General features: G+C 36.3%; 1 protein-coding gene across 1 annotated transcript; it reads left to right on the top strand.

The window, feature by feature from the left end:
- The first annotated feature begins 1,202 nt into the window (after positions 1–1,202).
- ALX1 (ALX homeobox 1) lies at positions 1,203–23,272 on the top strand. The gene is made up of 5 exons (XM_045780039.2): positions 1,203–1,407; positions 1,675–1,950; positions 4,821–5,125; positions 8,104–8,232; positions 22,056–23,272. The coding sequence occupies exons 1-5, from the start codon at positions 1,293–1,295 to the stop codon at positions 22,374–22,376; spliced, it is 1,146 nt and encodes a 381-aa protein (XP_045635995.1). The 5' UTR covers positions 1,203–1,292; the 3' UTR covers positions 22,377–23,272.
- The last annotated feature ends 2,355 nt before the right edge of the window (positions 23,273–25,627 follow it).

Raw genomic sequence — 25,627 nt, 5'->3', positions numbered from 1 at the left:
AGGAGCTCCTCAGAGGTGCGCAGAGCTCCACGGTTGTTCCTCCGAGGCTGCGGGCCTGTCCTGGCCTCGAAGAGGGTCTACCAGGGGGCGGGAGCCAGCCAAGGCCGCAAGAGGCTGGAAATTCCCAAACCCACCCGGATGCCTGCCGGAGTTAGGCCTGGCCTCACCACTCGCAGAGTCGGGGCTGCGCAGCGTGCGCAAAGCCGTGGCGACGTTGCCAGGCTGGCCTGGGGAAGCGCGACGGGCGCTGCGAAGGCCTGTGCGAGAAAGGCGGTCAGGACCCTCGAACGGAGTCCTTCCGGGGAAGGTGCAGTCCATAGTCCTCAAATTGTGGGAGCTTTTCACCAAATTTGCCAGCTCAAGAGCCTGTTGCAAATGGCTGCCTTTTCGTGCCCAGGGCACTGTACACACTTCCCCTAGACGCCGCGGGCTTCTCGAAAGCCAGAGTCCACCCCAAAGCCACTCAAAGGGGATTTCAACCCCGCAGCGCTGCCCTGCCCTCAGGGAGCAACCAGCTCCCCGCCCATCCTAGCATCCCCCCCCCCCGCCCTTCCCCGGGCCCAAACCCAGGCCCAGGCCTTGCCGGCGCCCAAAACGCCGCTTCGCTCCCGGCACGCGCTGTTCACGGTAACTCCACCGCCACTCTTTAAAAATAATTGTTTTAAAAACCACGCTGAAAGCCTTCCTCTTTCGTAAGCCTTTTGTGTAACGAGCCTCCCTCTGGCCTATACTAAGGGCCCTTTGTAGGAGGCACTTTTCCTAACAGGTTTTCCTAAAATAATCTGGATCGAAAGATTAAATAGTGGACCAAAGGGAGCGTTGGGAGGAGAGTGAGGAAATAGATGGGTATTGGCATAATGCTTTCAATGCCTCTTGTTCAGCTTCCCTCTCCCACCCATCACAAGCATGTCCACACGCCGCGGCATTCCAGAAAGAAAGGAAAGGCCAAGGGCTCATAAGCGCCGAGAGCGCCAGGACGCCGAGCTCCTCCGGGTTGGAAGCAGAAGCGGCCCCTCCACCGCGGCCGACCCACTAAAGAACTGCCAATGTATCTGGCTTCTTGGGATTCGGGTTAATGTGGATCTTCCACATAAACGATTTACGGATGAAATAAAAGCCCTTTAGAGTAATACTTCCTTTCAAGGTCTTAAGACGCCTCTAAATCTTTCTGGTAGTGAGTGGCCGGCGTGGGGGCGGGGTGGGGACCGGGTGTCGGCCGCGCGGCCCGGAAGGGCGCAGAGAGCGGGGAGTGGAGGGTTAAGTGCTTTGCGATCTCACCAAGCTCTGCCGAAATGCCAGTCCACTGTCGCGGCGACAATGTTTCTGGGTGTCGGGGCCTCGTCCCTCCTGGCATTTGTCTGAAATGGAGTTGTCTGTCTAACCTAGGCCTGGACGCGCCCTACCCGGGTAAGTGGGGGAAGGTGGGGGTGGGGTGGGGGCGGAGGGGGACCCGGGGTGGAGTTAGTCGCCTGCCTATTTTCATATTCATTAGAACTGGGAGGATGCCCGAAGAGCCCAGCTGAGTTTCAAGATATAAAAGCAACTTCGGGTGCCCCCTTTCCAGCCGGGACGTATTATAGGGCTCGGAGCCGGGCAGCTCCCGGCGCCGCAGCGCTCGCTTCCCCTTCCCTCCTCCGCCCTCCCTTCTCCCGCCCACTTGCTCCCTCCCCCCAGCGCTCTCCAGCCTCCGTGCCCCAGGAGCTCCGCAACAGCCTTCCAGGATTATGGAGTTTCTGAGCGAGAAGTTTGCCCTCAAGAGCCCGCCGAGTAAAAACAGTGACTTCTACATGGGCGCAGGAGGCGCATTGGAGCACGTTATGGAGACGCTGGACAATGAGTCCTTTTACAGCAAAGCGTCGGCGGGCAAATGCGTGCAGGCCTTCGGGCCCCTGCCCCGCGCGGAGCATCACGTGCGCCTGGAGAGAGCCTCGCCCTGTCAGGAGAGCAGCGGTGAGTCGCCTGCCCGAGGCTCGGCCACCCTTCCGCAAACCCTAAGTGCGGGGACGTGTCGGGACAGGCAGGCGGGGAGGAAGGAAGGAAGAAAGGAAGGAAGGAAAGGGGGAGCGAGAGAGCCCGGAGGGCGGAGGAAGGCAATGGAACAGTGAGCGTTTTAAGGAGCGGTGTTTTGGCTGCAGCCGACTTTGAGGGGCAAAGGAAGGACTAGGCACCGGATTGCCTCCGCGCGGTTCTCTTTAAGCGGTCGAATGCAGTCGCTCCTGGGTCCCGGACTCCCGCTATCTAGGACCCAGGCGTAAACTGATAGGGCGGTAAATAGAGTGTAATTGAGTCAAGACAGCGCGCTTCCTCTGTGAGCCCGACGCGCTGCCCCCGGAGAAGGAGCTGAAATCGATCATAGCTCGTTAGAGGACGTCACTGTCGTCACGAATAAGAAAACTTTGAGTTCCTTTAGGTGAAAAACCTTTTAAAGAAAGTTTTCTAAGACGTAGCGGAATTTTGTGAAGTTGGAAGATTGCTAGATTAGCTTGTGCGAAGTTGTGATTTCGGATTCTTTGGGTTTGCAATACAGCACACATAAATTTTTGCTAAACACCAAATCATTTTCAATAGCTTCGGGTAAAGAATCCCAATAGAAGCACTCACTCCCGAACTCTGTACTGTCTATTTCTCTGACTCCACATTAAAAGTCACCTAAGGACCCTTTCTCGGAATGCTTCTGGGTGAAATCTTCAACTTTGAAAGGCCAAGTATCTCAAAGTCAAAATGTTATCAAAACAAACCATCTATCTTTTCTATCTTGTAACCCAATACAAACCTATTTTTTTAGATCGCGACAGCTAAAGCAAGTTTACAATTCCAAGAGGACTTTTCCTTATCATTGTATATATTCCACAGTTAAGCTGTAAGGAGCGGGTTGCTTTAAAATAACAAACGAATTAAGTGTGAAATATTTACAACAAGCTTCCCGCCCCCTGTTTTAATGGAGGGTCAAAATCTGGCAAGATACTGACTCATAGGGGCTCATTTTCTAAATACTTTGTACACAGTTAAGTTTTTTAAAAAACCATCTCGTATATTTTACTTACTCAGCATTGCAAATTACTTTTGACTTGCAAGGTTGAGCCAAAAATATAGGTGGGAACGACAGAGAAAATCAGTTAAATCGTTTTCAGTCATTGATGTAGGAAGACACACGCAATTAATTTTTATTTTTAATATGCTCAATTTTTGGCTTTCTGGTTGTATTTCAGACTGCAGTATCTTTATTTTTGGAATTCTTATAATGTATACGTAAAGTTACTCGAATGGACAGGATTTAAAAAAAAAGATTCTCCGATGTCCTGTGTTACTGCTGGATAGGACTACATCCTATTTTAAATTGTCGGGCATCCAAAATAAGAAGAGAAATAGGTGCTTTTTGATACCTTAACAACTTTTTAACGAACATCACATTTTTAGGATGAATTTTAATAGGAAAGTATTAAGTAAGATGAATGTAGGCAGCAGTTCGCTAAATTTAGGAAAGCTCCTGTCTTTCTGCCGAGATGCCCTTAGCCTCACGGCTGCTTCCCCTCCCCCATCCCTAATTACCGAAGTTCCCCATTTAACTCTGCCCAAGACAAAACCGTATTGTTAACCAGTCATGGCTCTTCTTTATATCTAGTTTTACATCACATCTTTTGCATAAAAGATATTAGGCATTTAAGTTATTGTAGGTCTTAAAGTTCAAAACGTTGCTGTAATGACTAGAGCAGTTGCTAAAATACGTTATGAGAGAATTTAAAAACAGATAAAAACAAAAAAAGGATGGCATTTCATTGGAAATTATTGTTCTGGTGGGTTCACTTTACTTTTTCAAAAACTCTTTCCAATTTCATTATATGCATCCATTGCATTTGTGTGTGTGTGTGTGTGTGTGTGTGTGTGTGGCCCCATATGATAGATTTTGTTTTATATCATATTGCAAACATGCCATCAGATCTGGAGGAAATCACTGAAAGTAAAACACCCCTAAGCAGAATGGAAGATGACATCTTTTGTAATCTTTTGATGGATGTTTTAATATCTCTGCTTTAGGGAAAAATAAAGCTTTCTGTCTTAAAACATATTACATGAGTTAAACATAAATACAACCTATTTAGGAAGAACTGCAAGTGAGTTTTTACACTAAAGAAGTCTATGTAAATCTTATTCTGTTCTATAAGAAGCACTTCCAGAAACTGATATGAAAGTCATTAATTTAGTAGATCACTTTTTGGAAAAAAAAAAAAGATTAAAAAGCAGACATGAATATACAGTCTAAATATTCAAAATATAGTAGAAATAAAACCATATCTTAAACCTGTAGTCCATACATTTTGCGTGGAGCAGGAAGATAACTTTTAGGAAGAGTTTGGATTTGGGTTTACAGATATTTTTAAAATTGAAATTTTTCAGTTTTTAAAATTGAAATGTCTTTCTTGAGCCATGTAAGTAGCTCGATTTTGTCTGCTGTGAATAAAGACATACATCATTTACCTTAAATTTGGTTCATTTTTTCAAAAATTAGGCTCAATTTTTTAAAAATCTAGAGCATCTTTTAATTTGATCATCTTGATTATAAATTATGTGCGTAAGCATTACATTAGCCCTGTATAAATAAATCTGGCAAATTATGTGAGTTCCATGTGCACATTTTAAAATGGCCTTAAGCCTTCCCAAAGTGGACTAATAATAGTACACGATGTGGTGTTTGAATTAATACTGGCACAATAAATCATTTGCAGACCGCTTTCCTGATGCTCTACATTACCTCAACTTAATTTCTTCATTGAAATGTTTCTCAGTCCTGAGAACTGTTGTTTTCCCCCCTCTGGGTACAGTGAACTATGGGATCACTAAAGTAGAAGGACAGCCTCTTCACACCGAACTAAATAGAGCTATGGACAACTGTAACAGTCTCCGGATGTCTCCCGTGAAAGGGATGCCAGAAAAGGGAGAACTGGATGAACTTGGGGATAAATGTGACAGCAACGTCTCCAGCAGTAAGAAGCGGAGACACCGAACCACCTTCACCAGCCTGCAGCTGGAGGAGCTGGAGAAGGTCTTTCAGAAAACCCATTACCCGGATGTATACGTCAGAGAACAGCTTGCTCTGAGGACAGAGCTCACGGAGGCCAGGGTGCAGGTAGGAGCCAAATGAAGGCCTTGGGTGTGTGTTGGGAAGGGGAGATACTGGTAGAATAATTCAATGGTTGCATTTTGCCACAACAGAAGAAACCGATTCTCCAACTAAAGATCCAGCACTAGGTATTATATGCATGTGGGTTACTAAAATTTCTTTTTCCTTGCAAATGATTTAATCACACAAAAACATAAAAGAACACTTCACTTATTACATAGGCATACAAATTAATGATTATTTAAAGAAAGAGAATATCATAAATATCTCTAATTTAAAAATTAATTTTTGAAGGGCAAAAACAGAATCATAGCTATCTATTTACTAATACATTCATTTTATTTTTTTTCTATTTTATCAGCTATTAAGGTTCTTTTTAGGTTACATACCAGGTATTGGTAAGTTATTTGTGTGATGGCCCATAGATCTATAATTTTCTTGAGATTGGGGTTATAATAAAACGAAGAAAAAAAATGAAACAATCTCACAAATCCCCAATTGTTCTATATACCATAACTTATTTTCACTGTGTATGAAGAAAGATCGTATAGCTCACTTATAATTTTTCTAGCTCTAATAGTTGCCTGGCCATTCCATTTTAACTTTTAAATGTAGATAGCTATGCCTCTTTGCAGAGGCAATAGAAATAATTATCTTGAAGTAATTTTAAAAGATATACTCAATTATATTTATAAGTCATATTCAAATTATCAAATTGGATGGCACAATATACTGAATTTTTAAAGATCATTTGAAAAAATTATATTAGGTAAAATTCTATCTCTTAGGCATATTTTATTTTTACTAGAGTTGCTATTCTAAAACTACATTTTATTAGTTTTCAAGTAACAATCTCAGGGAATAGCCTGTTTCTTTGTGTGTTTTTACCACGCTAAACAGGAGAATATTGGAGTTTGCAATTCCCATACAGTAGGAAAATAGAGAAATGAATAAGATAGTGAAGAATTTTGTCCTGAGAGTAATATTTCTTCTGAAGATTAAGCCATTGTAAGGCTGTTTCATCATTAAAGGCAACATTTGGTGGCGTGGGAATACCAAGCAGCAGGATTTTTCTTTAGCTTCTGGAGGCGAATAGTTACTTTATTTTAATTCAGGAAGTAAATATACAGAAAGTTGATGCTAGTGAAGAATTTTAGAATTGTCAAGTGTTAACATCAGCCCCGTGTGTCTGTTGTTTTATTTTTATTTTTTGCCTTGTGTTCATATATTTGAATTAGTTATACTTGTAACCATAGAAAATATGTTTACACATAGAATGATCAGCTGCGCACAATGGATGTTTTCGCCTTAACGTGTCATCAACTCCTGATTAATTTTTGTCTAAAAACATGCACGAGAGCCAACCTGAACCTAATTTACTCAGGTTTTCTCTTTCTGGCTTTTCATATCAGAGTGGTAATTCATACCTATTTTAAGGAGATTGTAAAGCTCTTTTTTCTCTATAAAAAAAAACACAAGAAAACCTCATTACTAAATTTCCTTACTATGCTCCTAGTGCCTGTGAAGATAGGAAGAAAATCTGTTTTGGTTTGTTGTTGATATTGTTTTGGGCCCTGGTCATTATGTGCAATACACCTTTACCAACAGTGTTCTAAGAAACCATACTGACCAGGTAGCTCTCTTTGCCATATTTTAATTGCTGGAAACTCTTTAAAGTGCCTCCTTAAATATGCAGTACGTGCTTGCACATTGAACTGAGGCTTAGTATGTATCCGTAAGTGTGATGGTAGAGATAGAGAAGATTACAATTAAATATGAAAGGAGTAAACATTTCAAGTAAGTTTTAACAGTTTTAACAATCTGCACTTCTCTATGTGATTTCCGGCTTCTTTTGTAAGTATTTTGTATTCTGAACAGAGTTCTGTAGGGACTGAAGAGCCTCCTGACAGCTGCTCGTGAAATGTCTACTCAAAAATACCAAATAACACATACTGAATATAATGTTTTGTGTCTCCCTTTAGTTCATTAAAATATTAAAGTGAAGATTCTGGGGAGCTCCAGGTGTGAATTAGTGATTATTTAACCCTCTGAGGAAGATGGCTGTTATGATAAATATTATTAATATAGAAATAAAGAAATCTGGATGGAAGCTTAGGGATTCTGTAGGGCTGAAGTAACTCACAGGCTTACTTGAACTTGGTTATACCTTCCCATTTATCTTATTTATACCTGTAAGTCTGTTATATTGGAGAAATGATTTGGAGATTTCTGAGCATTTCCTATAAGGGAAGATAAGTATTATAAGTGGTGTAATTGATGTAATAAGCACATTTGTGTATTTTAAAACCAGAGTTCGATTTCAGATGGTTCCATTTTACCTAGAGTCTTTATCATGCTCAATATAATAGGTAATCTTAATACTTTCAGTTTCTAAATAATCATGATATTTCTGCCAGTGCCACATGTTTGGATGTAATCTTTGTGTTTAAATTTTTCTAAGATTATCTAAGTATGGGTACAACCCAGCACAGTCTTCACTTTGTGACATGTTCTAAAGATAATTGTTTTTGACAGACCCAGATACTAATTTGGTTATAGTTTGGCTGGGTTAATATTATGTGCATAACCCCAAACTAAAAAGTCATGAATGTCTTCCAGATTTGCAGCATTCTCTGAGAAGAGGATTATCTATGATAATTTGGAGACAAAAGGAGTCTTCAAAATCCTATAATCTAATTCCTTTTTATTTTCCAAAATGAAAAAAAAAAAAAAAACCAGAGGCTGAGACATATTAAATAATTTTTTAAAGTATTTCCTCCTTTTCTATTAATTTATATTGCCTCATGAACATAGCACTTATCAGGGTGAAATAGAAAGTAAAATTTGTGGATACTTTTGTGACATAAATTTCTTTCTTAGTGATTTTGTTGACCTGGTTTGTTGTTTCTGAGCTGTGTCTTTTAACATCACCATTGCATTTTCACATATTCCTCAGCTAAAATTCTACTTTTTAAAAAAATTAGGTTTGGTTTCAAAATCGAAGGGCCAAGTGGAGAAAAAGGGAACGTTATGGCCAAATACAACAAGCTAAAAGCCACTTCGCTGCCACCTATGATATATCAGTTTTGCCAAGGACTGACAGCTATCCACAGGTATGGTAAACTTCACAGAATACTGACCGTGAAAAATAGATGTGGTTTGTATATTCTTAAAAGGGCTATTATTATTGGCTTTATTATATCTAATACAATAGTAGAGAATGAAAATTTTAACCTCCAGGAGACTTTTTGCATGTTTGTTAGATGTTTATTTTACTAGAATATTTATTTTGTTATTATTTTCTTTTAGAGCCATTTGTTCAAAAATATTTTAGGTCCCTTCCTTGTTACACATTGCAAAAGCTAAAGTAGCATCATTCATAGCATAAGCCTTTTAATTAGTCTACATTTTAGCTATTCAGACTTGTTTCCTTTGTTAACTTTTCAAAATAAATAAAGCATTGCTTGGCGTGCTGTCTCTGTGGCTAATGTTTTATGAACTATTCCCTAACCCAGTGTCTGGTGTGGTCTATGAAACCTTCAGTTCCACTTAAAAATCTCCCTTTTCCTATGTTGTCTTTCCAGCTTTGAAGTTACTCATTGTTTTAAGGAGACATTTAGCCCTTGGTTACTTAAAACATACATTGGCTTAGTACTGGAGATCACTGAAACAATTTGTCACATTAAAAAACACATCCACCCCTTTATAATGGGAACTCTCACCTCATTTTAAAGAGCATTTAAAAATTCGTTTTCTTCTCATTTTTTCCTTTTAATTTAGAGGCCTTATTTTTTCTTTCTCACAACTTTGTAATGCATGTAAATAAAATACGTTTTATCTTTTGAATTGGACAGTAATTTTTCCTATTACCGAGTTATAGTATTTGGAACTGTAGTTGGTACATGATAAGGAACAAGACATTTGTTTCATTCCTTACTGTTTAAGGATATGCATTGTTACAGACCATTTTGAAAACAAATATGTAACATATATGCTGGGGGAATAGCTTGACAGTCCAGTAACCAAATCTTCGCCACCCCCAAACTTAAGGGTATTCATTTTCTTCAACTCTAAGTTCATACCCTGTGAGCATGAATCCAGTCCTTTCGTTTTGTTCATCCTTATATTCTGATGCCTTTTATGATTCTTAAAAACCTATTTTGAGACCTTCACCCTTCCAGACAAATTCTACAAATTTATTAATGTAACGTTATATGTGAGTAAAAGCCTTAGAGATCACCTAGTTCAGTCCTTTTAAACGTTAGGAAACGAAAGCCGTGGGAGGTAAGGAATTGGCCCGTGATCACAGGAGTGCTTCCTCATGGGCCAGCCTATGGTGGGCTGCCGCAGCTAAGCCTCGCCGCTGTGATCTGCTGGACGGCAGACCTTTGAATAAATGTCCATACCTGCCATCAGAAGAACCGTGTTTTTTCTTACTCTTAAAAATTGATCTTAAAGTAGTTCCTTTATTTTTTCCTCCAGTTTAAAAGCATGTATATATATATACTCTGTTATTTACCATCACAGGGCCAATGAGCTTTTATTCAGCGAGTAGTTTTGAGTGTCGTGTTTGAGTTCTGAACATAGTACTCTGAGGAGGTCTCCGTGGTAGGCTCTAGATTCCATGAGAGCAGCTCTGGAGTGGTTTTGTAGTTGTGAACACAGCCATAGCCCTTACTGTATCAGGCAGTGTTTTAAGCAGGTTGCATGTGGTAACTCGTTTCATCCTTCCCATGATCTTATGCAGTAGGTGTTATTAATTAGTTATGCTCATTTCCCATATGAGGAAACTGAAGCACAGAGAGGGGAGATATTTACTTATCTTCACTGGTAGGGATCTCATCACAGGCAGTCTGGCTCCCACGTGCAAGATCTTAACCCATACAATAGACTGTCTCTCCCAACGACTATGTTGAAAAGATCGAATAATTAATAAATGAATAGCAAAGGTAAGGCCTAAGTGGCATTATTCAAGTCTGCGGTTTAGTTCAGGGGAGTGGAAACTATACTCAGAGCCAGTGAAATAACAACGGAAAGGACCAAGATGGCGTATATTGGCGTGGACTTTATATAAGTGTGAACCACTTCACCGTGACGAACTTAGAAATAAAGTTACAAATTAATGAACTCTTTTCAAATGGACTTTATACCATCTTACTACTTACAACATACTGTTTTTGGCACCTTTTTATTTCAGTCTTCGTTGCTTTCCTTGGAAACCCCATTTCCCTTTTCCCTTGGTGTGTGTGTGTGTGTGTGTGTGTGTGTGTGTGTGTGTGTGTGTGTGTGTTTCCCCCACTTCCCTGTGCCCTGCTGGTGGTTGTCTTATCTCTAACTTCCCTCTCCTCTTCAGTGCAACGTAGAATATTTAGAATAGTGCCTGGCACAAACTAAGCTCTTTATAAGAGCTCAGTGTAACTTAACATACTCTTAGTCATGCTTTTCTCCTGGGATTATCTTGCCATCATGTTATTGTGCCTCCTAGCTTTTGAGATTGTCAGTTAACACACTGGGGTGACCCACTAAGCAGCTCAAGCAGGAAGGGAGATGGTACAATTGAATTATACAGTCAATAGTCTTTTCCACTCCAAAAAAGGACTCATTTACAAATTTCCCCTCACAAATCATGGGAATTTTGCACTAATTCTCCCTGTGGTTTCTCCATAATTTATGTACATTCGTTATACCAACTCTTAATTTAAGTATGGCAACACAGGCATCACATGTTGAAGTTATTGTTTTTGAAGTTATTTTGACAGTATAATTCATCAACAATAATAAAATCAATACTGTAAAATCCATAGTAATTTTTTATATTGGTAAGTCATTAAATGTTTGGTTGCCAAAAATACTGAAACCAAGTGTCTCTCACTCCCCACTGTGGGTATTGGATAGAGTCAGGAAAATTCCATTTTAACTTAAAAATATGTGGGTGATTTTTTTTTTATTTTGAAGAAATAATTATGCCAAGATCATGTCTCTCAAACTTCAGCCTAAAGGAAACTTTTTCTTAAGCATGTGTCTTGAAAATAGAAATTACAATCAGAAAAATAGGAACCAAAACAGAATCCAGCAACCCAGTACAGTCAGACCCTTGGTTACTGAGCTTGGTTACTGTTACTAATTACAGAAAAAAAATATTAATTACCAAAAAGTTGGAAACTAGAAAACCAGAAACAGGATAGAAATGAAGAATTAACAATTTGGCAGGAAAACAACAGCATACACAGAAATACATGAAAAACAGGAATGGTTGAGAAAATGATCTCCTCAGGTCTGCTCAATGTGAATAATAATCTTGCCAGCTATAAAAGTATCTATATATAACATATAAGTTTATTTATGAATAGTAATTAATATTTTCTAAAGTCTTCTAAATACTTTGTTTCCATTGCTCTCATTACCAAATAGTAACAACAGCCCTACTGGTAGAATTAAAACCTACCAGTTGAGGGCTTGTTTTTAAGCCAGGCTTCTTTCTGACAGCCATTAACTCAGTGAATTTAAGTCCAGGTTTTCTGAGTACAGGGGTTCAGAGCTCTTTACGCAGCATCCCTGAGCCATGAAATATTTCAATTTTGACCCTAAAAACACCAAATCACTTTGGAGAGCAAACGTGCTTTCATTTTTTAAATGTATAAAATAATGCTATAAAGCATTTAAAAAAATGTAGACACTTTTAGACTGTGTTCGGGTATTCTCTTTTTAAGCTTGTTCATATTTGATAGCAAGCAAGCAGTGAGAGGAGAGATGTCAATAGTAATACACTTTAAGGTCGTACATTTTGATGTACTGAAAAATAGTGTCTGTTTTTTAAAAGCCCTTTATTTTGGCTCGCGATGTATCAGTTGTCATCTGGCAGCACCATGATTTAGCTAAATGAAACTAGCCTACCTGATGCTCTCCATGACATGACCTTCCAAACAACAGTCATGCGCTCCATCTAGTCCCTGTGCTGAGCTGAATCTGATCCTCTGTCTTGAATTCCCCCCCCCCCCCCCCCCCCCCCCCCCCCGTCCCCTAACCTGTGTTTCCTCCAGGAAACCTTCCCTCAGTTCTCCCTCAATCAGCACATCACTTCTTCACTGACTAGTGGTGGAGCTTACCCAGCGTCTGCCGCCCCGTTTACACTCTAAAGCACTCATGCTTTAGAGTTCTTAACTTCGTATTACAACAGTATCTAGCAAATTATGTATACACCGAAGAGATGTGGAAAAAAGCCGTTTCACGTCAACATTCTGGAATATGTTAGGAACCCCAAATTAACCAATTTTCAGTTAAAACAGATGATTTCTGAATCTCTGCTGTGAACCGTCTCTGGGGGCCTCAGCAATTAACTTTCTCTCTCTGAGTCTCAGTTTCTTCCTCTGTTGGAAGAAATAGATCACGAAGATTTTGCAGAACGCTTTCGACTTATTTTTTTTTTCCAGAGTTATTTGCATTTTAGTCAACAAATACATGCTAGGTACTGTTTGAGGCACGAGGGTTATGTAAACCATCCAGACAGAATCTCTTGCTTTTTGGTCAGATTTTGAACCAGGTGATATTCGTACCAAATTCTGCAGATACTTCTTGATGCAGCCTACACCCAGCAGACCAAAAAGACCTATATACTTTTGTCTTTGAGTTGAAAAAGCAAGCATCTATCGAGTAGATTCTAATTTATTTCTAATTTATGAAGACCAGAGCATTTCTTTAAATAATTATTCTGTTGAATAAAATATCTTTCAAGGTATAAACATTCTCTGGAGGATTATAGCCAGCCTTTGTTCTTACCAGAAACTCTAGTTTCATGCCCTTAGGTTTGGCTCAGATCACATGTGCATCGACTTTATCGTTTACTTGCTGGGTGATGTTGGGTAAGTCTCCTGACTTCCTTGATCTTCAGATTCTTTCGTTGTAAAATGGAGATATTATTGGTGCTAGAGTGGGTGGTGTGGATCTCATCATCCTAAATGCTTTTTCTGTCATTGAGAGGACTAAATTGATTTCCAAACAGTCTGTGGAGCGAAGTCATGGGACTTGCGGAGGGCTAGGTGTTCATGTTTGACTATGGGCTTCACAGCCAGGGAGTTGTGGGTTCAGATCCTGACTCTGCTACTTAATAGATTTTAGACCTTTGGCGAATGAATTAACTTCTAGGCATATTTCTCCTCATTTGTAAAATGGGTATAAAAGTTCATAGGACGTTTGTGAAGATTAGAAGCAACAGTTTCTGCAAAGTACTTAGGACATTGCTCGGGACATAATGAGTGCTCAGTAAATAGTAACAACCCTGTAATAGCCATTAGTCATTATTGATTCTACAGTAGAGAGGTCGCTAAGTGGTGGGAATGTTCTGTTATTGTAGCATTGAAGCTAATCCAATTTTTGAGTAAATTCACTATTTAAGGGTCTACGGAAAGATCAAATTTAGTTAAATGTACTTTCCTCTTTAAATTGGGACAACCAAATATGGTAATTTAAGGAATGTTTGAGTATATTCTAAATCCACCAAAATTATTTTCTCATGAAGAAAATATTTTCATCAAAAAAATTTAAAAGGTTTGAAGTTGTTTCCCACCAAAATTTTTCATGGGGTTTTGCTCAGTATATAGTGAGAATCATAACTAAATTTATGTTTACGTAATATACAAGGGGACCCATGCAGTGTCTTGCTTTCTGTTGTTTAATTGATGACTTAATAAATATATGCCATTTGGAGTTTGAACGTACCAAAGGTTGGATTCAAGTTATAAATAATTTGTAGTCATTGGAGTAATTTAAAACACAGATGCAAGCTGTACAACATTTCTAGTTTAACAAATTCTGTTTCAAGCATTGTAATTATACAGTTTTTTTTAAAGGAAATGTTAACATTTCTGTAAGACAGTGATTGTGAAAATATTGTTCTGCCCTTCTTAAGTCTAGCGTCAGTTTCTGTACTAATCTTAAAGTTTACATTTACTTAAGCTAAATAAAGAATATGGAACTTGACTCCTTCAACCACTGTGGTTTAGCAATTTAAAGGCGTCTGAAACAGTAAATAAATAACCAAAAATCTTTTTTAAATGTTAGTAAATGTTGCTATACTTGATGCATTGTATAATAAATATTCTCATATCTATGAGACAACCAATTTAAATGGTCCCATAGTGATACAGTGAACCTTCTCTTAGGATCAATGGAGGACAAAAATATTAACATCACTGGGTCAACAAATCATATTGATATAAAATTGCTAATTTAGTTAAGTGTATAAAAATATATACAAGTTATATAACGATTTGTATAAGAATATTTCATATATATGTAAAATATTTCATATATATGTAAAGTATATATACATATATATATAAGTTACATGTACCATCAATTAAGTGAAGACGCAGCTAGACACAAAGAGGGAATAATTTTTATTTTGTTGAAAATACAAACACTTTACAGAGATTAAAAAAAATATCCTGCAAAAGAAGCAAAGTGCATTCATATCTTAGAATATGAATATAGACATTTTTTTGAAAAATGTGATATTCAAGTTATTTAATATGACTTACTGACTTTACATAGTAATAATAACTTAGCTTTTTTTTTTTTTTTTTTTGCTTTTACTAGGTGATTGCTGTTAAAGCATTGAATGTAACTGAATTGGTCATGAGTATTTTATAGTTTAAGAGGAAAGAATAAATTAATAAATTGAGTAGTTTACCAAAATAAATATATATGTAAAAATAAATGATTGAAGAGTGCTATTGTTGCTTATACACATAAAAACTACCTTACGGGGGATGGAAAAGAAGCAGAGGGGCAATTAAGCCTGAGAAGTCTGTGCCAACAGACCTTGGGTTAAGACCTGCAGCACACATTGTTATTGCTAGTGTGAACTTATGATATATTTTAACTCAGAGTTTTTGCTCGCCATATTTATTAAGCCTCTAAATTTAAAAATATCCTGTGCAGATTAAAGTATTTGCATATTGGATTTATATTTTAAGTTATTAATTCACAAGGAAAACTTAATTTATATTTTAACCTTTGTTTCCTATAGTTGTGGATTTTGTTTTAATTGGGGAATTGTGTCATTAGAAATGAATCAAGCGCTGTCAACAATGGCTATCATGCATGTATTCAAATACATGAAAAATAATGTGACAGTTAATTGGAAAAGACTCCATGTTGATCACTGTTGCTGAATAATAAGTAAAATAGCAAATCCTAAGTGCTATTGCTTTATTCCCTCCTTAGGTGAGTTGGTTTGAAAAGTGTCATTTTAAGGCATATAGAGTGAGATTTCCTGTACGTCTTTTTAATGATCATGATTACCATACAGTTTAAGCACACATCCAACACTAAAAGAAGAGAAAAAAATGTCCTTAATGTTTCTTATACTTTTGACTTGGAGCACATATTTCAAAAAGCATTTAAGTGATGCAGAATTTAAACACATTTATGTGATGTCATTCTGAAAATTTCCAGACATTAACATATCTTATGAAGGTTAGTGCTCTTAATTTTTGCACTAAAAAGATATATATAATTATTTTTCTGTAAAGCAGTTTTCTTCTCAGATTTTTAGTCTCATATGATTGTTATATCTTACAGTGATTTTTTAATGGAAGATTCACTCTTGTTCCAAATCTCTGTACATATTTCTAAGATGGAATTTTATTTAAAAAATCAAAGTAGCAACCAATATTTAATATATGACCTTTTCCTGATAAATAATTTCTAATCACTTCAGCTTAATGATACTATATGTTGAAAAGGTATACTTTTGATATTTTTGAAATGTAAATTGATTCCAAAAAATCTTAATAATTATATGTTATCTGAATTATTTATGTGAAAATCATAGCTAATAAGTAGGCACTGATGAAAATGTACCCTTATTTCTGTCTTAGGTAGAACCTAAACATTAACCAAACAGGTTAATCTTTTCACAACGCTATTAACTTAATTGGGACTTTTTTTTTTTCCAGATGGACAAAGTATCAGTGTTTGAAACTTATTCACTTATTCTCTGGTAGCAAGTGAGACTTACTCACTGGTAGCAAATTCACTATTTAGAAAAACATTTATATTCTTTCTCCCTGACAGTAACTTCTTTTTTTTTTTTTTTTTTTTTAAGATTTTATTTATTTATCCGACAGAGATAGAGACAGCCAGCGAGAGAGGGAACACAAGCAGGGGGAGTGGGTGAGGAAGAAGCAGGCTCATAGTGGAGGAGCCTGACGTGGGGCTCGATCCCATAACGCCGGGATCACGCCCTGAGCCGAAGGCAGACGCTTAACCGCTCTGCCACCCAGGCGCCCCTGACAGTAACTTCTTGATGTAGTTAGTAGAAAAGTTAATGGGACCCTAAAATTAGTCAATAGCTAAAAATATCTGCAAGTTACTAAGTGTATGATTCTTATTAACATTTTATCACCCTAAATTTTAAAGGGAGGGTTATGCTAGTAAAGAATATAATGGCCTCTTAAAAAATTAAACTGCTTCTGAGGAAAGTCATGTTTGCATTTTTTAAAGAGACCATATAAAAAAATCTAGTAAATTATAGAAGTAATAATGTGGTAATAAATCTACATAGTAAGTATTGAATAATATACAAAGTGGTCAATAAATGTAAACATTCTCTCAAAGAGGAAAAACAAAAATCAACTTTTGGATTTTCTTGCAAAGAAGCTATTGCTAAAACGTTATTACAAATACCTCTTTGTGAATCCCTGATCTGTGTCCTTTTAAAGCAAACTTTACCGCCCGCAGGAAAGTGTGTAGGCATATGGTGTGAGGGTAGTATGAGTGTAGCATGATGTGTGTGTGTGTGTGTGTGTGTGTGTGTATGTGTGTACATATGGACATTGGTGGCAAGTAAGAGCCATCTATATATAGAAGAGGAATAAGGTTAAATAAACTTGTTTTAGTAGAAAAATATTTAGTTAGTTTTAGAGTTGCTTTGAAATTAAAGAATGATTATTACTCAATGATTTCATGTTATTAAGTGTGTCTCTTAGATCCAGATTAAATTCCATAGGGTGGTGTCTTCTAAATAGCACTAGCATTAGGAAATAGAATATATAATGCTGTCATGGAACTATTTGATGTTTTTATAAATCATGGTACTTTATAGCTAATGGAAAGACTAACAAACTTTCATTTCTTTTAAGAGGCTTTTTAAAAGTACGAAAAGTTGCTTGCTATAATAAAATCAGCAAATATATTAGAAATGTACACTAGGTTTAGTATACTAAAAATTTCTTTGTAGTTTTGATTATACAAAGAATATGTCAAGTTTCTAAGGTGAAGGTAAATGAGATTTATAATTTCTCATTCATTATTTACCATATTACTTCAACTCATGATGAATATATATCCACAGTGAAGAACTCATGTATGTGTGTGTGTGTGTGTGTGTGTGTATAAAATGCATACATATATTGACCCTTTCTTTCCTGTGTATTACTTTTAATTCCTTGGAAGAAAAATGAGTGTTGAATGAATTTTATTTCTATTTGGAAAGAATCAGACAAAAAAACCAACTTTCCTCCTAAATTCAAAGTCATGGAATAATTAAGTGTTAACTTTTCATTTGATTAGAAAAACATTAAGGGGCAAATGTTCAAAGTAGAGTGTAGTAAGTCAGCTGAACCTCCATTTGTGCTAATGGGATGCAGTTGGCTAAGTTCCCTGGACGATGCTTTGAACGCACCCCTAGAACTTTTTAAAAATGTTGCGAAGCACATTAAAACATGGAATATTTTTAGGTTTTCTACTCCTTTTAAACACAATAAAGAAGAAAAAATGTAAAGGCAGTCTTCTTCTTTTTTTTGGCACACAGGAAAGAAGGACGTGAGTATTATTTAATAATGGTGTTCCTGATTGTGAAGCTCTTTAATAATATACCGTTAGAGGCCCACAAAAAAACCCTAAAATTTATTTGGTGCTGAACTCCACCATTGGAGGTGTTTCTGAAATAGTCCAAAAAAGAAAAGTAGTAATCCTATTTAGGAAAAATAAAATAGATTCTTACATTGCAAAATCTAACAGCAAGTATAATATTTCTTCTAATGAGTGGGTGAGACTTTTGTGTGGCTTCTCTGTTAAGAAATATATGTACAGTTTTAGACAATATGACTTGTAGATTTGAGCACATGTTTTTAAAATGACCACTTGTATAAGAATAGAATTGGTGGAGGGATGGAGGGGCCATAGACTGAGCTCACCTTGACAGCAGGAAGATTTATTCAACCACAAGCTCTAACAGCTTTGTTGTTTGATCAAATAGTGCCTTTGAGGAATGCTTAAGAAAAAAAGACTCGTGTAATAATTGCCTAAGATATTTGAAGATTTTTACATGTAAGAAGGATGCTGCCTGTTCTGCATCATTTTAAAGAACAGAAATAGAAGTGATAGAGGAAGGTAACAGCTCACTTTTTACAGAGCTCTCCAAAAGGCAGTGAAAAATTTTTAAAGAGGTGAGCTTCTTATCACAGGAACTAAATATAATTGAAAGTGTACAAGGGGTTTTTGCATTTGGAAAGAAGTTGGACTTTAATAGTGTTGCCTCATCCCAGGTGATTTTCAGAATTCATGTATTATTGTCATTGTCATTATTTTAATACAGATCCCATAAGCTGCACCCCATACTTAATGAGTCAATCTCCAAGAAGATCTATCTGTGATGAGGAATAAGTACTTGATAGGAAAATAAAACTACCCAGGGAAATATAGTCAACAGTGTCCGGGGATGAAATTTTCATGATAATTATCAAGATTATACAGAATAGTGATTATAGAGCTCAAATTAGGAAATGAAATTTAGATACATTAGCATAAACTGTCCATAAGATTTTGGTTACACCTGCAAGATGGATCAGTTCAAATTTCATATTCTTTGATATTTTTCAGTCATTTAATAAATTTGTATTAAGTGCTTATCAGTATTGTGTCAGGCTGAAGGATGAAGAAAAAAATATGAGCAAACATCGGGGATTTTGCTTTTAGAGAATAGAGCCTGTGAACCCGCACAAGGTGAGGATGACAAATAAGTAAATAACCAATTTCAACTTATAAGACTAGTTTTTATATCATTGTTGCATTTCTTAAGATTTTCTGGATTCAGATTTGACCTCTGCCATTGGAGTTACACATCTTGTGGAAGGTTCTTACGCCCTCTGTTTTATAGTTTTACCTTTTATAAAATGGGGGAACTAAAAGCAAAGAAGCATCTTTTAGAGTATAGAAATGATTAGACATCTTCACAGTACATCTAATACCATGCACGTGGTAATTCAGTGCTAACCGTTAGCTACCATGAGCATGATTTTGGTTGTTGTCATCAGATGTTTAATCATCCAGAGGGAATGCTTCAGAGGAAGCAAAACCTCAATTCACTGGGGATGTTGTCTTTTATGATTTGCATCTAACTTTCACTATCAAAACCAACTAAAACCCTAAAGTCAGATGAAGACTTGCCAGCAATTTTTAAGTGAAAGAAAGATATGGGCTGGAGGAGAGAGAGATCAGGAAATAGGACATACCAGTAAAAATGTGCCACATTATCACTACCCATGGGACTACATGGGTATCTTCTCACATCCAACTAAAATATTGCTGTAGGAACTTGCTTGACCAGTCTGTTCTGTTCAGAAAACACTTCTTTCTATATGCCAGAAATTCTTTCACCAAAAGTAACACATTTAACTTGTTTGATCACATCCAGATAAGAAGTTTTGATCAGAATAAAAATATCTGTCCATGCCATGGAAACTGGAGAATTTATTTTCAACTTATAGGTAGATTAATGTGAATTATTTTAGGGAGAAAAAACTTTCCTAATTTACATTGATAGATAACTTTCCTTGCCTTTACCATCCTTACTTTCCTTCTTCTTTTGTTTTTTTACCTAGTTATTAAATATATTTCTATGCTTTTGGAATATGAGTAGATGATTTTAATAATAAATTTCAACAATACTATGTATAAATTGAGGAATCCTTTAACAAACTTAAAATGTAAATAATCTTTCTCTACCGCTATTTTGCCTTTCATTTATTTTTTCAAAAATAAGCAAGCAAGTTCACTTTCATTTCCTGAAAGCCCCTTTGTCAGACATGTGACTGTGGGTTTTGCAGTGTAGCACAATGGTTGATTGAATGTCAGAGGAAAATCACCCAGATCAAGTTAGAAGAGCTAGGTTGACAGAGTAATGACATTAACAGTCCCTCTTGTTGGTTTGAGATACATAACTCAGCCATCAGTGGCACCAATCATTATATTTTGGCTAACGTGGGATACGTTTAGTAGATCAGCCAAAATTAAAACGACATAGCCCAGGATGACTTAAAGATTAATAAAATATGCAAATCATTAAATATATCTATAGCTATGTCTCACAAATTTCATATATTTAAAGCAGCTTATAAATATATTTATATAAATATTTCTAAAATAACACTGAAGTGAGAATTGTGCCAGTCTTTAAGCCCCAACTCACAGATGAAATTAGCTGTTCAGATTTTCCCTTACGTTTGAAACTGGTTAAGCAGTCTTTTCTTGAGTGACAGAGTAACATCTCTACCAGTGCAATGTAGAAGATTCATTAACATGTGATGCTATTAATTGAAAATAAGTTGTCTTAAAAAGGAAGATTTAAGCGTGGGTATTGGGAGACGACACCAGAGGTTATATGCAGTAGACTGGAATCTTTACGTAAAAATAAATATAAGCAAACATTATTCGTGTATGTGTTAAAAACAATGATGATATGATTCTAATTATCATGATTTTAAAAAAGGAAGCCAGATGTGGTAAACATAGGTATTACTGCTCCATTGTGGTTCACATTTTTGTAATAATATTGCAATATTGTAATAATGTTGCAATTTTTAAATTTTGTTTTCTAAGGCTTGAACTCTGTCTCATTTTCCTCAGCTCCTGATGTTTACATGATTTTTCTCTGTGCTTCTCAGTAATGCATGTGAACACTGGCTTTTTTTTTTTTTCCTTTCTTTGTTTTAATAGTTGGTCTAAGATACCTCCTATTTAAAACTCATATTACACAAATTCTATTTAGTGTCTCCTTTACATGCTAGTAAATTTAGAGAAATTTGTGTTTGTTTTTCCTTAATACTAAGAAATGTGAATTTTCTGGGCACAAGTGACAACCTACTTTTCAGTCTTAATTGTACTTTAATATATATAGTACTTTAATTGTACTCATGATATTTTTGCTAATACTAACATATTTTTCTCAGTTGTGCTTTCGTTATTTGGTAATGGTCGTGTTTTAGAATTTTAAATTATTTTACATGTCACAATTCTGTTGCAACCTCAGTATATCATATAAAGCACAGAAAAAATGTTTAAAAAATATATATATAGCTCATATTCACAGAGCTATGTATTTAAGATTATAGGAAATAAAAAGCAATGAAAGGGTAAACATTTCCAATAGTGAGTTTAATTAAAAATATCTACAGAGTAAATATCAGGAATGGTTTCCAACAAAAGCTGCCACACTGAGTCCGACTATAGAACTTCAAAAAAATGCAATTGTGTCATTGAGTTTAGAAGGATGAAAACTATATTTAAACTTAAAACTGTATTTTAAACTGCTTTTGTAAACACATGAATTTATCATGAATCATGACTAAATCTAGATTTCATTTAAAAAATCACGACTATAAAAAGAATACTCAAGAGATTGACATGTTTTGAGAGTATTTTATGTGGTCAAGTATGTGGGTTTTGGTGATCTGTGGCAGTATAACAGATCGGAAGAATCTTTCAAATAATTATTTTTTAGTAATGACTTTCGGTACTCAGAATGTCATTACAAACCACCCAATGGGAGCAAACAATGCATAGTTGACAAAATTGAGTCAACACTGCTTAACAAATGTAAGGGAACAAAAGTGAGAATGCGTAAATGTAATATTTGTTGTTTTATATATTCCAGATTCAGAACAATTTGTGGGCAGGAAATGCGAGTGGTGGTTCTGTGGTTACTTCATGCATGTTACCACGTGACACTTCCTCCTGCATGACACCTTATTCTCACTCGCCTCGGACAGATTCCAGTTACACAGGGTTTTCAAACCACCAGAACCAGTTCAGCCACGTGCCCCTCAACAATTTTTTCACTGACTCTCTTCTTACTGGGGCTACCAATGGACATGCATTTGAAACAAAGCCAGAATTTGAAAGGAGGTCTTCCAGTATCGCAGTTCTTCGAATGAAAGCCAAGGAGCACACTGCCAATATTTCATGGGCCATGTAACATACAGTACTCTTTTATTTTTCTTTTAATGGCAAAGTAAAACATTCTATTTCTCATATTTAAAGGATACCACAATAAGCTGCTGTGTGCGGAATTGCTAAAGGTCAAGATATACAGTGAGACCAGCTTAAATGAATAGTTGTTATTATTTAACATTAAAATCTAAGAATGAACCTCTGAAAAGACTAAATAGATTTACCATCCATCAGTCTCCACAAACTCTGTTTTAGTAGTAAATTTTTTTTCCTATTGTACGAGTCGATGAAATACGATCATGCAACTTCTTAAAAGAATAAATGTATTAAACAAATTCCTCTGTTATAGATTGATTTATGTCAGTTCTGTATAACAAGAAATCCCTTGTAAAATAAGATCTGATAAAGGAGGAAATGCACTGGGGAAAATGTCAAGATACCAAAGCTGTCAGGTAAATATTGAAGCAGGGTGTTTCGGGGAGTGGACCCTTATTTCTCCCTCTCTGGCTCCAAGACACAATGGGCATATCCCCTGTTGCTGAGAATTTATCTTCAGGCCTCAAAGATTTTTTTTTTTTTTTTTTACCTCTCAATGTTTTAGTGAATTTCCACCCCATGAAATAGAACTCTTCTAAAATGGCCAGCATTTGCATGAAATATTTGGGCGTAGTTTCCTGAAACCATGTGGCTAAAGGTGATAACTGAAATAGTCCGGTGTGATTTAAAATATAGTCGTGAGAATAGTTTCTATAAATGCTATCTTTTAAATGAAAAAGTCAGCACCGATTCAGTGAAAAAGCCAACACCGACTCACAGCACCGAGTTAGTATCACACAGTAGAAAAAAAGTAAGTTACAAAACCTACTGCTGCTTTTAAAAACTAAAGTTGCGTCGATTGAACTGTACACAGAAACATCTAATAAATACGTTAAAAGAAACTTTTTTTGACATGTCCCATTATGCTTGATTATATTATGAAACATTTTCAGTTAAAAGAGCAGCAAACCTGAATTTATCTTTATTTCACGGGTTTATGCAAGTGCACATGTGTGCGTGTTTGTTTTTGATATATAAGCCGTAAGCATTTTTTTGCTACTGTGGTTTTGCATAGGGAATTAAAATGTCAGAAGGCTCTCTAAAATTTCTGGTGGAAAAGAAAAGAAAAATACATTGCATCTGGAAAATTGCTAACCCCTTTGATTTACTTCTCCTCCCTTTCTCCTGTCACATTCCAAGCTTTTTCAGATGAGTGAAATGTCAACCTCCTTAAAAGACTCTTAATTCATAAAGGCAAAGTAAATTAATTGAAAGGAAGATGGCTCCCATGGCTTGGATCAGAGCAAGGTCTGCTCTTTGTACTCCCTTAGAATCTTCCTTGTGGTTCCTACAGCCTTTAGGGATATGTTTAGAAGCCCTATAAGCTAAAGGACAGGAATAAATGAATTTTAAAAATTAAATTTCAGAAAAAGTACTTAAATCCAGTGCCTCTTCCTAGTAGGGAAAATATTTACAGCAGTTAGACATCATTGTAATAAAACTTTAAAATCAAGCAGGTGATGGAGGTGAGAGATGTCCTAAACAAACATCCCTGGCTTCATAATAACTCTGTTCTTTATTACTTTTAAGTTCTCTCTTTTTAGTTTTCTTCCCAGGACAAACTTGTTCAACTTTGGCTCTGAGAATTATGCTTACATGCAGGATCTCTCGTTAAAGGATTGTTTAGGCAGCCGTTAAATATCCTCCATGTTTTAAAAGAAAATGACTTCTTTTAATATATTCATGTGTCTGGTCAATAGGAAGTTGTGAACTAAAACTTAGAGCGAAAATGTAAGATTTTCTTTTTAAAAATTCCCAAATTAGTAGTGCTCACGTTCATTTTCTCCTGCTTTCTTAATTGAACTTTTTTCATGTCCCTTGGCTAATATATGGTATTTTTAAAATGAGGGACAAAAGTAATTTTTGAATCAAGTGCAAATTTCACATAATCCCTTAGTTTTCCTACTATAAGTTTTTTTCTCATTATAGTCTAATAATTAGTTGGTGCTCCTATAACTCATTTTTTTCCAATTTTAACATCTTTTTAATTGAGGTTCTATATCCGCAATGCTTTGTATAAATTTAATTCAATCAGCACATTTTTTTTAAACACATATAGTGTGTGAAGCACTTTTAGGGATAATAAATAATAGAACCATAGGTTTTGTGCCCTGTGAGTTCACAGTCGTCCTGGACGCATCCATAAACTACATCCTCAGCCATGCCTCGTATTTTATGATGGCAATAAGAATCGAATGCAATTTTTTTGTGTGAACATGCCTGACCTTTCTTTTTCATTGGCTGGATTTTATTACATATTTAAATTACTAAGATATATTAAATTGAACTTTTGGTGCAATAGGAAAGATAAAGCTAAGACAAAGAGTGCATAGAATGCACGTCCTGAATTTTCTTTTGCAATTTCTGAACTTAGGTTAAACTCAGTTTCATATACCAGATAGAATCCAGATCGATCACAAAAATGTTGAACTTAGTGGCGCCTGGGAGGCTCAGTTGGTTAAGCATTGGACTCTTGATTTCAGCTCAGGTCATCATCTCAGGATTGTGGGATGGAGACCTGAGTTGGTCTCTGTGCTCAGCATGGAGCTGCTTGTCCCTTTCCCTCTGCTCCTCCCCCTACTCTCTCTTTCTCTCTCTGATAAATAAATAAATAAATAAATAAATAAATAAATAAATAAAATCTCAAAAATAAAAATGTTGAACTTATACACTTAAGAGAGGAAAAACGAAGGAATGTTTTAATTTACTTTTATTTGGGCTCAAATTTTTAACAGTATTGATTCCTAGGAGTTTTGGTCCCTGAAGTAGTTGATCCACTTGGACATTTGTTCCCATGCCATTCTCATCCCCTATTTGTCCCTTCCACACATTTTTCTTGCACAGATGGTTTAAGGGATGATCCTTGTACTCTTTCTCCTGAGCAATTTGGTGAAGATTTGGTCCTCATGATAGGAGATAAATTTATTGGAGAATTAGGTAAGGTTTGCAGTTTCATTCATAAACATAAAATGAAATTTCAGAAAATGGTTTGTGGATTTTTGAAGAGATATAATTTCCTTGAGAATATTAAATAGTGATTATTTTCTTCTTAAATAACTTCTCACGAAATCGGAAAAAGAAAGCCACTGTAATCTTTGCCCTCAGTCTTGACAACGAATCTTCAAAGAATAACAGAGTTACTTAACCTACATAACCTTGAGGAAACTCATGAAATTGAGT

The sequence above is a fragment of the Ursus americanus genome, chromosome 17, assembly GCF_024610735.1.
Source record: "Ursus americanus isolate L20-20 chromosome 17, mUrsAme1.1.p, whole genome shotgun sequence".
Classification (NCBI taxonomy): domain Eukaryota; kingdom Metazoa; phylum Chordata; class Mammalia; order Carnivora; family Ursidae; genus Ursus; species Ursus americanus.
Note: the sequence above shows the minus strand (reverse complement) of the source record. Positions and strands in the feature narration are given on the sequence as shown.